Genomic DNA, 13,482 nt, shown 5'->3' with positions numbered 1-13,482 from the left:
CCACCTCCCTGGGCAGCCTGCTGCAGTGCTCCAGCAGCCTCCTGGGGCACAACTTGTTCCTCACCTCCAATCTCAATCTGCTCTGCTCTCATTTCAAACCACTGCCCCTGGGCCTGGCCCTGCAGGCCTTTGGGAGCAGTCCCTCTGCAGCCTGCTTGGAGCCCTTACTGCTCTGAGGTCTCCTGGAGCCTTCTCTTCCCCAGGCTGCACAGCCCCAGCTCCCTCAGCCTGTCCTCAGAGCAGAGGTTCTGCAGCCCTCTGATTATCTTTGTGGCCTCCTCTGTACCCCCTCCAGCAGCTCCAGGTCCTTTCTGTGCTAAGGGCTCCAGTCTTGGACACAGCACTGCAGGGGAGGTCTCTCCAGAGCAGTGGAGCAGGATCCCCTCTCTCCACCTGCTGGCCACACTGCTTGTGCTGCAGGCCAGGAGGTGGGAAGCAGCAGCAAGAGGCAAAGCCTTTGTTTTGGGAGTGCTGCTGAGTGAAAATCCTGCAGGCAGAGCCTGAGAACTCCTCCAGATGAGCATGGAAGCAGTGAGGACCACCACAGCTACCACAAGGAAGCAAGGCATGAATCACATGCTGTCCTCTAAAGCACATTTGAGGCAGGAAAGTAAGGAGGAGAGGAGCTGGGGCTCCTCTTGAGCTGTGAATTCAGCACTGGTGAGAGCTGAGGGCAGGGCTGCAGCTCAGCAGGAGCCTGTGCTCCAGGCACCCTGCAGTGGGGCCCATGCTGGATGCATGAAGAGTGAAGGTGGCTCATGCTCTGAGCTGAACATGCAGCACTTCCATGCCTTTTGCTCCTCTCACTGAGCATTCAGACCAGGCACAAGGGAGACATTTTTCATGCTGAGGGTGGTGAGCCCCTGGCCCAGGCTGCCCAGAGAGGTGGAGCTGCCCCATCCCTGGAACCATCCCAGCTCAGGTTGGGGCTGTCCCTGCTGAGGGCAGGGGGCTGAGCTCTAAAGGTCTCCTTCAACCCAAAGCAGTCTGGATTCTGTGAGCATCCATGGCTACCTGCCAGGAATCCTGCTGCCACTGCAGCCCAGCCAGGACCCTTCACCTCACCCTTGTTGGGTGCTCTACAGGAACCTAACATCTGAGCAGCCTGCTGCTGGCAACTCCTCTGCTGTTTGTTTGAACAGACAGCGCTGGCAAGGCTCTGAGACCCACCTGGCTTGGCCTCCCCCCTGCCTGTGCTCCCCTCCCAGGGCCAGCACAGCTCTCTGGTTGGTGATGCAGCAGAGCTGCTCCTGCTCCAGCTGCAGCTGCTCCTGCCCCAGCTGTAGCTGCCCCTGCCCCAGCTGCAGCTGCCCCTGCCCCAGCTGCCCCTGCCCCAGCCGCAGCTGCCCCTGCCTCAGAGCTGCCCCTGCCCCAGCCGCAGCTGCCCCTGCCCCAGCCACAGCTGCCCCTGCCCCAGCCACAGCTGCCCCTGCCCCTGAGCTGCCCCTGCCCCTGAGCTGCCCCTGCCCCAGAGCTGCCCCTGCCTCAGAGCTGCCCCTGCCCCTGAGCTGCCCCTGCCCCAGCCGCAGCTGCTCCTGCCTCAGAGCTGCCCCTGCCCCTGAGCTGCTCCTGCCTCAGAGCTGCTCCTGCCTCAGAGCTGCTCCTGCCTCAGAGCTGCCCCTGCCCCAGCTGCCCCTGCCCCAGAGCTGCCCTTGCCCCTGAGCTCCCCCTGCCCCAGCCGCAGCTGCCCCTGCCCCAGAGCTGCCCCAGCCGCAGCTGCCCCTGCCTCAGAGCTGCCCCTGCCCCAGAGCTGCCCCTGCCCCAGCCGCAGCTGCCCCTGCCCCTGCCCCAGCTGCCCCTGCCAAGTGCCACCAGACCCCACAGGGTCACCACAAACTGCTCACAAGAAGTACTTGAGAGCCACAGAGGCTGGCCCAGGACAGCCTGTTCTGAGCCCTGTGGCAAGGCACCAGGAGCCAGGCAACAAAGCCCTGGCCACTCAGTGCCCAGCTCAGCACCCCCAGTGCCCAGCTCAGCACCCCCAGTGTGCTCCTGGGAAGGAATCAGGCTCCAGGTCACGACCAGCAGAAGCTGTCATCACAGCATCCTAGGTGCAGGCACCTGCAGGGGAACAGTTCTGAAGATGTGTGTGTGGAGAGTGGCTACAGAGCACATCTGCCCTCCTCTGGTGCCCACTGTGTGCTGCTAAGGAAGGAGCAGTGGTGATGCAGCTCTGCCCTGCCTGAGCAGTGGCCCTGGCAACAGCTTTCCTTCACAGCCCACCTTCAGCCCTCTCAGCACGCTGGAGCTACCCTGCCTGCCCAGAGCCAGGGCTACAGAGGGTACTTCAAAGCCCTCCTGCAAGCCTGCCTGCATCTCCTATAAATATTACATAACAGCAGTGCTGGGAAGAGTTACTATGGAGATTGGAAAGCTTCCCTTAAGGCAAGGGCAGAGAGCTGCAGCTCCATTCCAGATAGGAAAGCAGTAACTAGAACACAGATACTGATGAGGCAGAGCACAACCCAAAAAGCCCTCCTGAGGCTTTCAACAGCCAGACAAAAAGCAGCCAAGCTACAGCTGGCAGCTCAGCTGCCTGCTTTCTGGCCTGGCTGCACTGATGGCATCAGGTCCTGCAGGCTGCCTGAGGATGCAGTCAGTCACCACAGGCGAAGGAGCTGGCCCTGCTGGCTGCTCTCCAGCAGGATGCAGCTGATCCCCGCTGCCACCACCTGCCAGCCAGCTCCTGGCTCTTGCATAATTCACAGGCTGCTGCTGGCTACCTGATCTCAGCGTGCCCTGCTGGAGCACAGGGCCACGTTCCACTCTGTGCAGATCACTGCTCTGTAACCAGCAGCTCTCCAGGCCCCTGTTGAGGGATGCAAGGCACAGCAGCTTCCCCCTCTCCCCTGGTCTTTCACCTGACAGTGCCACCACGCTCCTGCTCACAGCCAAGCCTGCTTGCTGAGGCAGCTCTCCACGTTGAGCAGGACTGGCACACCTAACAGATGTGCCAGGGCTAAAGGCACCACCTGCTCTGCCTGGTAAAGCAGAGCTTCAAACCACACCAGCCCCAAAGCACAGCCACTGCTGGGCACACTACCCTGAGCCACAACAGCCCCGAAGCGCTCAGGGCTCCCTTCACGCCGAGAGCCAGGTTAAGGTCCAGGGTGAGCTCTGCTGCTGCAACACCTGAGCCTCCACACAGCTCACTCAGTGCCACCTTCACCAAGCAGCCTCCTTCCCACCTGCCAGGCTCCCAGCCTTCTGCAGCCTGCCTTCGCTGCCTGCTGGGACCCACGCAGAGGAGCTGCTGCTCGCTGGGACCGTCTCTATTTTCAGCAAGGATGACAGAACTGCAGTCCCCACCTCACAGGAGGGACTTTGGGACCTACTCCACACACCTGCACTGCCCTCGTGAAACTCTGGGTTAGAAACAACCTTTACTGAGCTCAGGGGGGAAACAGAACCCCGAGCCCCGGCCGGGCAGAGCGCTGCGGCCCCGAGCCCCGGCCGGGCAGAGCGCTGCGGCCCCGAGCCCCGGCCGGGCAGAGCGCTGCGGCCCCGGCCGGGCAGAGCGCTGCGGCCCCGGCCGGGCAGAGCGCTGCGGCCCCGGCCGGGCAGAGCGCTGCGGCCCCGGCCGGGCAGAGCGCTGCGGCCCCGGCCGGGCAGAGCGCTGCGGCCCCGAGCCCCGGCCGGGCAGAGCGCTGCGGCCCCGAGCCCCGGCCGGGCAGAGCGCTGCGGCCCCGAGCCCCGGCCGGGCAGAGCGCTGCGGCCCCGAGCCCCGGCCGGGCAGAGCGCTGCGGCCCCGGCCGGGCAGAGCGCTGCGGCCCCGGCCGGGCAGAGCGCTGCGGCCCCGAGCCCCGGCCGGGCAGAGCGCTGCGGCCCCGGGCCTCGACACTGAAAGGAAAAGAACTCTGGAAACACTCCCTGAGAAAAGAGTCAACGTTTCAGCTGCAGAAAGGAGAGGGAGAATGAAATGAGGCAGCAAGGGCCGGCAGGAGCGTCCAGCACTTGCCTTTGGTTAGCACCCGGCAGGGCAGTGCTTCCCAACAGACCCTCATCAGAGAGCTGAATTACAGCCACCGCGACCGCGGGCAGGTCACGGCACACCCACCGGAGGCACTCTCGGGACGCTTTAACGGACAAAAATTGCTTCACAAGGAGCTGTCTCCGGTGCGGCAGGCAGGCAGCGGCTCCGACCCGCGGCCGGCCGGGGACGCCGCTGCCCCCGCGGCTGCCACCACCGGCTCGCAAGCGCCGCACAGGCAGATCAAAGTTTCCATCCCCTCCTCCCCTCCCGCCGCCGCGGGCTCGAAGGTTTCGCTGCCAAGCGGCTCGGGGCGCAGCCCGCCCGAAGCGCCCCGCGGGCAGGCTGCGCAGCCGGCGTCCCCCGCGGCCGGGCTCGGACTCACTGTTGTACTGCACTCCCTTGGCAAACCTCCGCTGCAGAGCCTGGTTCATGGACTGCAGCCCCGCGGGGATGTTCTTGTCCCGGACCGGGGTCTGGTCCGAGCCCACCAGCTTCTTCAGGGCGGAGAACATCTTCCTGGTCCCACGCCTCGCCGCCACCGGGGGAAACGGGCCGCGGCTGCGGGGCTCGGCTGCGGGGCTCAGCGGCGGGGCTCAGCCGCGGGGCGCATAGGGCGGCCGCCGGCTCGGGGGGACGCGGGCGAGTCAGGGCCGGGGCAGGCCGAGGCCGGCCATGAGAGGCCTCCCGGGCCGCGCAGGACGGAGGCTGAGCGCTCGATTCGGTCTGACCTGCCGCGGCGGGGAGGAGGCTGAGCCGGGCCCCGCCGTGCGCCGGGGAGGCGGCGGCTAACCGGGCATGGCCCGGGGCCGGGCCGGCGCGGGGGCGGGGGGGGGGGCCGGGCCGCTGCGGGGGGCTCAGCCCCGCCGGGCACCGCCGCTCGGGGCCGGGCGCGGGGAGCGGAGGCGGCACGGGGCTCGCGCCGCCGCCGCCATTTTGCCTCTTCCGCCTCGCCGCGGAGCGCGGTGCGCGCGCGGCGCCGGTACGGCGGCCGGCAGGGGCCAGCGCGGCTCGGAGCGCGGCGGCGGGGGGCGGCGGGTGTCCGGGGATGACCCCGGGGAAAGCCCGCGACCCGCCGCGGCCCGCCGCCCCCCGCAAGGTCGACTTGATCCGGAGCCGTCCAAGAGCCCCGCGGGCCCCTCCTGGCACCCCCCGGGGATCCGCCGTGGACCGCCATAGCCCTCGACCCGGGACCCCCATACACCTGTAACCCCCTCCTGAGACCTCTGGCGCTGCCCCGGGACCCCCATACACCTGTAACCCCCTCCTGAGACCTCTGGCGCTGCCCCGGGACCCCCATACACCTGTAACCCCCTCCTGAGACCTCTGGCGCTGTCCCGGGACCCCCATACACCTGTAACCCCCTCCTGAGACCTCTGGCGCTGCCCCGGGACCCCTGTAAACCTGTAACCCCCTCTCGGGGCTACCCCAGAATCCCTAGACCCCCCCCCCACCGAAACACTTCCAGTCGCCCCCTGGAGCCCCTTATACCCACCTGTGCCCCCTGTAATTTCTCCCTCCTGTTAGAGCTTCCATTTCCCCCTGTGACTCCCATAACCCCATAATTCTCTCCTGCGACCCCTCAGGGTCCCCTCTGACACCCCACAATTCCATGTATCCCCCCACTCTGATGGTTCTTCACCATGACCCCAATCCCAGTCCATGACTCAGCCTCCCCACTCCCACTGTGGCCATGGTGCAGCAGCAGTTGTTGGTCTATAGGGAGGAGCAGGCACCTTTGCCCTGGCTTCAGAACCCCTCCCAGCCATCCATCACCACCCCCTGGGAAATGGGGAGGTGAACCTCACCCAGCCCTGAGCCCCTCGGTGCCCCCATGGGTCACCCCAGCATGCTGTGGGCACAAGGCAGCGGACTGAGGAAGGAGCAGAGACTCGGTGGGGAGCACCCAGGGGAAACACTGCACCGCAAGTCCAGCGAGGACCCCACAGCAAACCCTGCCCCTTCTGGACCCCACAGCAAACCCTGCCCCTTCTGGACCCCACAGCATCCCCTGCCCCTTCTGGACCCCACAGCATCCCCTGCCCCTTCTGGACCCCACAGCATCCCCTGCCCCTTCTGGACCCCACAGCAAACCCTGCCCCTTCTGGACCCCACAGCAAACCCTGCCCCTTCTGGACCCCACAGCAAACCCTGCCCCTTCTGGACCCCACAGCATCCCCTGCCCCTTCTGGACCCCACAGCATCCCCTGCCCCTTCTGGACCCCACAGCATCCCTTGCCCCTTCTGGACCCCACAGCAAACCCTGCCCCTTCTGGACCCCACAGCAAACCCTGCCCCTTCTGGACCCCACAGCATCCCTTGCCCCTTCTGGACCCCACAGCAAACCCTGCCCCTTCTGGACCCCACAGCAAACCCTGCCCCTTCTGGACCCCACAGCATCCCCTGCCCCTTCTGGACCCCACAGCATCCCCTGCCCCTTCTGGACCCCACAGCATCCCTTGCCCCTTCTGGACCCCACAGCAAACCCTGCCCCTTCTGGACCCCACAGCATCCCCTGCCCCTTCTGGACCCCACAGCAAACCCTGCCCCTTCTGGACCCCACAGCAAACCCTGCCCCTTCTGGACCCCACAGCATCCCTTGCCCCTTCTGGACCCCACAGCAAACCCTGCCCCTTCTGGACCCCACAGCAAACCCTGCCCCTTCTGGACCCCACACCCCATTTGCTCAAGAATGGAGGCTGGGCTCATTGATCCCATTAGAGAGATTTACTGCTGGAGGGATGTCCTGTGCTGCCAGCATCCTTCTGCAAGGGCCCCGGTGCTGCGTGCTGGCAGCCTGTCCTCTGCCCGCATCAGTTTGACAGGTGCAGAAACTCCTCGTCCTCTGCAAGTGGAGAGACAGACAGGCTCACAGCCCCCCTGCCTGCCCCACGGACAGACACTGCTGGCTGCTGCTCCCCACTCTACCAGGGAAGGAGCTCTGTGCACCCCTGTGCTGTTCTGGGAGGTCACTTCCCGTCCCACCACCCACCGTGGTGGCAGTGCTGCACTTTGTGTTGGTGAGAGGGACGATAGAAGATGGGCTCTGCCCTAAGACGTTGCTCTGGCCCCATCTCCCATCTGTAGGGGCATGGTAAGCCCCTAGCTCCTGCCCTGCTGGGGGCAGGCTCACCCAGGGCTGGCCGTGTTGGAAGACCCCCGAGCTCGCCCCTCTGCCACGCTGCTGGAAGCCTGCTTGTCCATCCGCCCAAGGGCTCAGCGCTGCCCGTTCTGTCCCCCAGGGAGGTTCAACGTGGGAACCCCTTTGCGGGGGGACTGGCAGGCTTATCCCAGGTACAGGATGGACACATCCCAGGCGCAGGACAGCCCTGTGCCCACCTGGGGCAGAGGCAGCATACCCAGCCCAACGCAGGGCAGGAGATGGTGTGGGCAGCCCCGGCTCCCCTGGCACGGTGCAGTGCGGGCAGGGCGCGGGCAGGTACCTGCCAGCGGCGGGGCCCCGCAGTACTCCTTGCACTCCTTCTCCGAGTAGAACTGGTTCCCGTTGCCCTTGCAGCCTCCGTAGCTGAAGGTGATGCACTTGCCCTGGGCCGCGTCGAAAGCCCAGCGAGTCACCGGCTTCTGGCACGGCCCCGGGGCGATGGGCAGCCTGCAGGCAGCTGCGGGGACAGCGGCCGCGCTGAGGGCAGGGGGCTCAGGGCCCCCACCCCCCTCCCGCGCGGATGCTGGGAGTCAAAGCCGCGCTCCGGTCCCCGCCGCCGGGGCCGCGCCGCTCACCCTCGGTGCGGCACGCCTGCAGGCACTGCTTCTGCGAGGCGAAGTTGTTGCCGTTGCCCAGGCAGCCGCCGTACAGGAAGGTCTCGCACGCCATGGACGAGGAGTTGTAGAAGAAGCGGGAGAGCATCCCGCTGCACGGCCCCGCGTCCCGCTCCAGCCGGCAGGAGTCTGCGGGAGGCCAGGGCGTGAGGGGGGCTGCGGGGTCTGAGACGGGCTGTGAGCGGCTGTGAGCGGCTGAGAAGCTCTAGGGGGCTGCGAGGGGTTGGGGGGGGATTTGGGAGGCTGCGAGGATTTGGGGGGTCTGTGAGTGACTGTGGGGGGCTGTGAGGGGTTGAGAGGCTGCGGGGGCTGTGAGGGGCTGCGGGGGGCTATGAGGGTCTGCGGGGGGCTGTGAGAGTCTGCGGGGGGCTGTGAGAGTCTGCGGGGAGCTATGAGGGTCTGCGGGGGGCTGTGAGAGTCTGCGGGGGGCTATGAGGGTCTGCGGGGGGCTGTGTGAGGCTGCGGGAGCTATGAGGGTCTGCGGGGGGCTGTGTGAGGCTGCGGGGAGCTATGAGGGTCTGCGGGGGGCTGTGAGAGTCTGCGGGGGGCTGTGAGAGTCTGCGGGGAGCTATGAGGGTCTGCGGGGGGCTGTGAGAGTCTGCGGGGGGCTATGAGGGTCTGCGGGGGGCTGTGAGAGTCTGCGGGGAGCTATGAGGGTCTGCGGGGGGCTGTGAGAGTCTGCGGGGGGCTATGAGGGTCTGCGGGGGGCTGTGTGAGGCTGCGGGAGCTATGAGGGTCTGCGGGGGGCTGTGTGAGGCTGCGGGAGCTATGAGGGTCTGCGGGGGGCTGTGAGAGGCTGCGGGGGGCTGTGACCACGGGGCAGGGGCAGCCCCTCCGCGGGGCCCTACCTTCCTTATTTCCGGTGTATGTGGGCAGGGGTCCAGCCGCAGAGCCCTCCTCGGGGGGCAGGATGCCTCTCCGTGCCCTCTTCACGGTGAAGGAAGCACAGAGCTGCCGTCAGGCCCTGCCCCTTGGACCTGCTGCCCCCCACCTCACCCCAGGCCCCGTGGCTGTGTCACTGCCTGCTCTGCTGGGTCCTGCAGCCCGGGCGGGCTCCAGCTCTCCAGCCGCCTCCAGCCATCGAGGCTGCGATGCCTCCGCACACCACAGTCCTCCCGTCCCGGTGCTCACCCTGGATGGAGCCACTGAGACCCACGGTGCTCTAGGTGTGTCCTCTGTTGGGAATGTCTCTGCCCTCCCCGACACTGTTACCTGCTCCCAGCTGGGTTGTTTCTCCTGTGGGGAAGTCCCATCCCCTCTGGAAACTCTAAGCTCAGCCCCATGAGGATGGGAGGTGCTGAGTGACAGCAGTCAAAGGACCATGGAGTGCTGAGCTGCCTCCCCATACCGAGGAAGGAGGGCTGCAGCCTGGCTGGGACACCCACAGGCTGGCAAGGAGCAAGACCCCAGGCTCTGTGTGCAGAGCAGAGAAGAGCCACTGCCTTCTGTCTGCCTGACCTCTGGTGTCCACCTGACTCCCAGGACCCCCACCCGACTCCCAGGACCCCCCACCCTGCAGGCAGAGCTTGTCAGCAGGGATGAAAGGGCGTTCCCCAGGGTGGTCAGTGGAACTGCTGCCCAAACAATGTGTCCAGCCCCTAAAGTTTGGCCACTGGACACCAGGTCTCCAGTGCATGGTTTGGAGAGGATGTCCCCAGCCCCGATCCGTCTCAGGAGGTCCTAGCTGGGACACTCACCGGGGGGGCAGCTGCAGTCTCCTGAGGAATGCATTCTCCTGGCCCAGATGACAGGAGGGAAGGTCAGCAGCACGTCCTGATAAACCCATCTCACCCAGGTCCTCCCCATGAGCATATAGGACCCCGGGGAAGGGAATGCCTCCCAGGGCCACCCCAGCGTTCTCCCCCTTGTGCTGCCTCCCACTCACAGCAGCATCACCTAAAATCCCCACACTCAACTGCACCACACTAGCACCCTCAGGACCCCAGGCTGAGCAAGGGGCAACTCAGGTCCTGGGAGCACCCAGCCATGGGGAGCAGTCTCAAGTGCTGGGGGTGCATTGACCTGGCAGCCCAGGCTGGCAACCTTGACTGACACATGGCCTTACCTCCTGCCCACCCCATCCCACCGGAGCCCTCGCCCTTCCTTCCTCTCTCCTGACCCCATCTCCCCATCTCCCCAGCCTCACACAGCAAGAAGGAGCAGCCCCAGCGCCCTGCATGCCAGGGGCACAGGCAGTGGAGCAGGATCCTGCTTCCTGGTGGGTTACCTCTGTTGGTCAGGATGAAGATGGAGTCTGCAGGGATGCCCATCTCCAGAGCCAGCTGCTGGAAAGCCTCAATGAGGTCCTCCCTCAGCTCTGGACTCCTCCCTTGGCAAGGGAATGGGCTGTGAGTGGGGCTGGCATGGGAAGGGGTCTGCATGCAGCCCCCCAGCAGCCCAGAGAGCTCAGGCAGCTGCAGGCAGGCCCAACAGCAGCCTGCTGGTGCTCCTCAGCCTCTCCTCCCTTATTCTTGACCTGGGGCTTGGACAAAGCAGTTTCCATGGTTTGCAGCCATGGAGCACAGCATGTCCTGCCACTTCAGGGCATTGCCCCCTTCCTCCCAAGCTGCAGGCAGCTTTGGGCATTCATTGTGTGCTGTGGCTCCAAGGGGAGCCCTAAGACTCTGCCCCTGCAGTACCAAGGATTAGCTGCTCCGAGGCACCACTTCCAAAGCCACAGCCAGGTCCCTCAAGGCCAAGGGACCTGTGTGACCCCCGGGTGGTGTTTCTGAGCTGCGTTGGCCCATCCCAGAGCCTGCTTGTCCACCAGGGCCACAGCCAGACATACCATAGAGCTTCAGGCTGGTGCTAGGGCCAAAGCTGCTCTTCTTCTTCATCAAGATGACAGCATACTCCTCATAGTTGGTGCGGAGCACGTAGCACTGGATGGACACATCCCACTCTGGGGGAGACACACACAGCACATCACTCCTGCCCCTTGGGGACACATGGGGGAGATGAAACCAGGCAGCTAATCCATGAGAAGAGCTGATCCCTAGGAAGCAGAACCCTGCCTCCCTTTAGGCTCAGCAGCCTCTTGATCAAGGGGATTGGAAACGGAATGTTGTGGATAGCTGAGATGCCACCAGCGCTCCTGAAACGGCTGGTGGGAGGCTGCCCCAGCTTGGGACCCTGGGGGCAGCAGGGACCTGCTGGAACACCTGGTAGCACCTTGCCTGTTCAGGGACAGTGCTGAAAGCAGCCTCCTTCTGCCAGCTTCATCCAGACTTTGGCTGGAAAAGATGCCAGCTGTGGAGAGGCTTCTAAGCCCTGCTCTCCTGAACCCCTTCCCCAGCCACCAGCTGCACCCAGTGCTGGTTCCCCTCGCCCAGCCAAGCCACAGCTCCAGGGCTGAGCAGGTCAGCCCAACTCACTGGGGTTGTAGTAGGTGTATTTGCCAGGGGTGCTGGTTTTCTGGTACTCTCCTGAGGTCTGCTTGCAGTCACCTTGCCTGGAGGGAGAAAGTGTGATCACTGAGTGATCACTGAGTGATCATTGTTCTTGGTTACTGCACAAAACCCCTACCTGGGGTGCTGAGACCATGGCACAGGACCCATGAAATCCCCCTACCCAAGGCACTGGGTGTTGGAGCCCAGTCCAGCCCCTCCTCAGGGCACTAATGCCATCCAGAACAAGCAACCCACACACAGAATCATGGAATGGACCTCAGGGATCATCTGCTCCAACCCCCTGCCATGGGCAGGGACACCTCCCACTAGAGCAGGTTGCCCAAGGCCTGATCCCACCTGGTCTGGAACACCTCCAGGCAGGAGGCAGCCACAGCCTCCCTGGGCAGCCTGTGCCAGACTCTCCCCAGCCTCACTCTGAAGAACTTCTTCCTCAGCTCCACTCTAACCCTGCTCTGCCTCAGCTTCAAACCATTCCCCCTTAGCCTAGCTCCAGACCCCCTCAGGAGAAGTCTCTCTGCAGCCTTCCTGCAGGATCCCTTCAGGTCCTGGCAGCAGCTCTGAGGTGCCCCTGGAGCCTTCTCCTCTGCAGGCTGCACAGCCCCAGCTCCCTCAGCCTGTGCTCCCAGCAGAGCTGCTCCAGCATCCTGCCCCAGACCCCTGGGCAAGGTGGCTCTGGAGGAGCGCTGAGCACTCCTGGCAGTGCCCCATACCGCAGCCTGGTGCTGGTGGTGCTGATCTGGTCATCAGTGGGGCCAGGGCCCAGCACCAGTGTGCCCATGCTGAACTTCTCCTTGTAGTTCTTCATCCAGGTGCAGGTGGTGCCGATGGCGATGTCAAACCACTTCCCATACATCTGTGGGGAGGAGCAAAGGACATCTCCAGCAGGAGCCCCTGCACCGAGCTGGCACCTCTGCTGTTCTGTAGAGCTGAAATATCCACGGCCCAGAAAGCAGCTGGGGGTGATGGTGCAGGGAGCCAAGGCCAGCACAGCGGCAGGATTTGGGAGCTGGATCAGCACTGAGCAGGATTTTGCTGGGTCCCCTGGCCAGCAGGCATCAGACTGGCATCCTCCCGGGGCCGAGACACCAGCACACCGATGGGGCAAGGACCAGGGCTGGCTGTGAGAGCTCTGCCCAGCAGGCTGCACCCCACATGGATTCTGCACATGGGGGCTGCCTGCAGGCCCTGCCCTCCCCCCTTAGGGCAGGCAGATCCACAGACACCTCACCGGATCCAGCCGCCCTGGCTCCTTGGGCTCCTGCCTGGCTGTTTGCTGGGGTGAGGCCATCCCAAAAGCTGGTGCTGGCAGACTGGCACCCTGGGATGGCCACGCTGCCAATGCCTGTCCCACACAGCCTGACCTGGGTATAGGTAATGTCTCCCTGCCTTCTGCCCCCCCGCCGCCCCCAGCCCGAAGGGACTGCAAGCCGCCGTTACCCGCTCGGCCTCAAAGCCCTCCTGCACTTGGATCTCCTCATCCTGCTCCCCGATGGGGGTCCCGCTGGCCACGGCAGAAAGGAGGAGGGAGAGGAGAGCCCAGGACATCATGGCTGGTGGCTTCTGAGCGCTGCTGAGCCCCAGAGCTCCTGGACTCTGCGCTGGCCGCACTGCGCAGCCTCATGACCTTCAGACTGCGGCCAGCAGGCAGCCAGCCTGGCCGGGGGCACCTGCCGGGGGGGCTGGGGCAGCCGGGGGCCTTACACAGCCCTGGCTGTGGGGCTGCTGGGCTCATCGCTGCTCCTGATGGCAACAGGCGTTTGCAGGGAGCTGTGTGGGGTGCAGGAGGGGAGGTGAGCATCCTCCTGCTGTGCCAGGCTGAGCTCTCCCCCTCTCCTGTTCCTACACCGCTGCTTGGCCCAGACAGGGGTCCAGGCACTGCCTGTCGGCTTTATTCTGCTTTGGGATTCACACTCCTGCCCTGGCACCCTGCAAAGAGGTGCTGCCAGCCCTGTCAGAGCAGCCTGACCCCCCAGAGAGGAGAGGAAAGGACTAAGGAGTCCCTGGTGCTCACCCCAGGCTGCCTAATCGTCAGCAGTGTCCATAGGGAGCAGAGTCCTTGCTGCCTGCTCCCCTTCTGGACCCCTTCCCCAGGGGTCCCAAACAGGTGGCCAGTGTCCAGGAACTGGCTGGGTGTCACCACCCCACAGCCGAGGGTCCCCGCGGGCGTGGGCACCCCACCCCCACTGTTTGCCTTCACAGGATGAGCGACCCAAATCAAACAGCTCAGGGGGTGGCAAACAAGGCAAAGGGCAGCGGTCCCTCTGCGGCCCGGCTCGGGCAGGGCAGTGCCAGGGGCCGGACTTTCACCCCCTGCACGGCGGGCAC

The 13,482-nt window shown here is 65.2% G+C and overlaps 2 protein-coding genes across 2 annotated transcripts in view; both read right to left on the bottom strand.

The window, feature by feature from the left end:
• RABL6 (RAB, member RAS oncogene family like 6) overlaps nt 1-4,547 on the bottom strand; it is a 67,175-nt gene extending 62,628 nt beyond the window's left edge. The window contains exon 1 of the mRNA XM_054174557.1: nt 4,356-4,547. Within this exon, the coding sequence (XP_054030532.1) occupies nt 4,356-4,485 (130 nt within the window). The 5' untranslated portion in view covers nt 4,486-4,547. The remainder of the gene's footprint in view (nt 1-4,355) is intronic.
• Nucleotides 4,548-6,662: 2,115 nt separating this feature from the next.
• On the bottom strand, nt 6,663-12,738 carry AMBP (alpha-1-microglobulin/bikunin precursor). The gene is made up of 10 exons (XM_054174567.1): nt 12,595-12,738; nt 11,868-12,010; nt 11,122-11,198; nt 10,536-10,649; nt 9,975-10,076; nt 9,445-9,482; nt 8,596-8,674; nt 7,709-7,876; nt 7,414-7,590; nt 6,663-6,815 (listed from the first exon to the last, which is right to left on the bottom strand). Exons 1-10 carry the CDS (start codon nt 12,703-12,705, stop codon nt 6,784-6,786), a joined length of 1,041 nt encoding a protein of 346 aa, XP_054030542.1. The 5' UTR covers nt 12,706-12,738; the 3' UTR covers nt 6,663-6,783.
• Nucleotides 12,739-13,482: the final 744 nt, after the last annotated feature.

This window comes from Dryobates pubescens, chromosome 29 (genome assembly GCF_014839835.1).
Source record: "Dryobates pubescens isolate bDryPub1 chromosome 29, bDryPub1.pri, whole genome shotgun sequence".
In the NCBI taxonomy this organism is placed as follows: Eukaryota; Metazoa; Chordata; class Aves; order Piciformes; family Picidae; genus Dryobates; species Dryobates pubescens.
The sequence above is the reverse complement of the archived record's forward strand: the minus strand, read 5'-3'. Positions and strand labels throughout refer to the sequence as shown.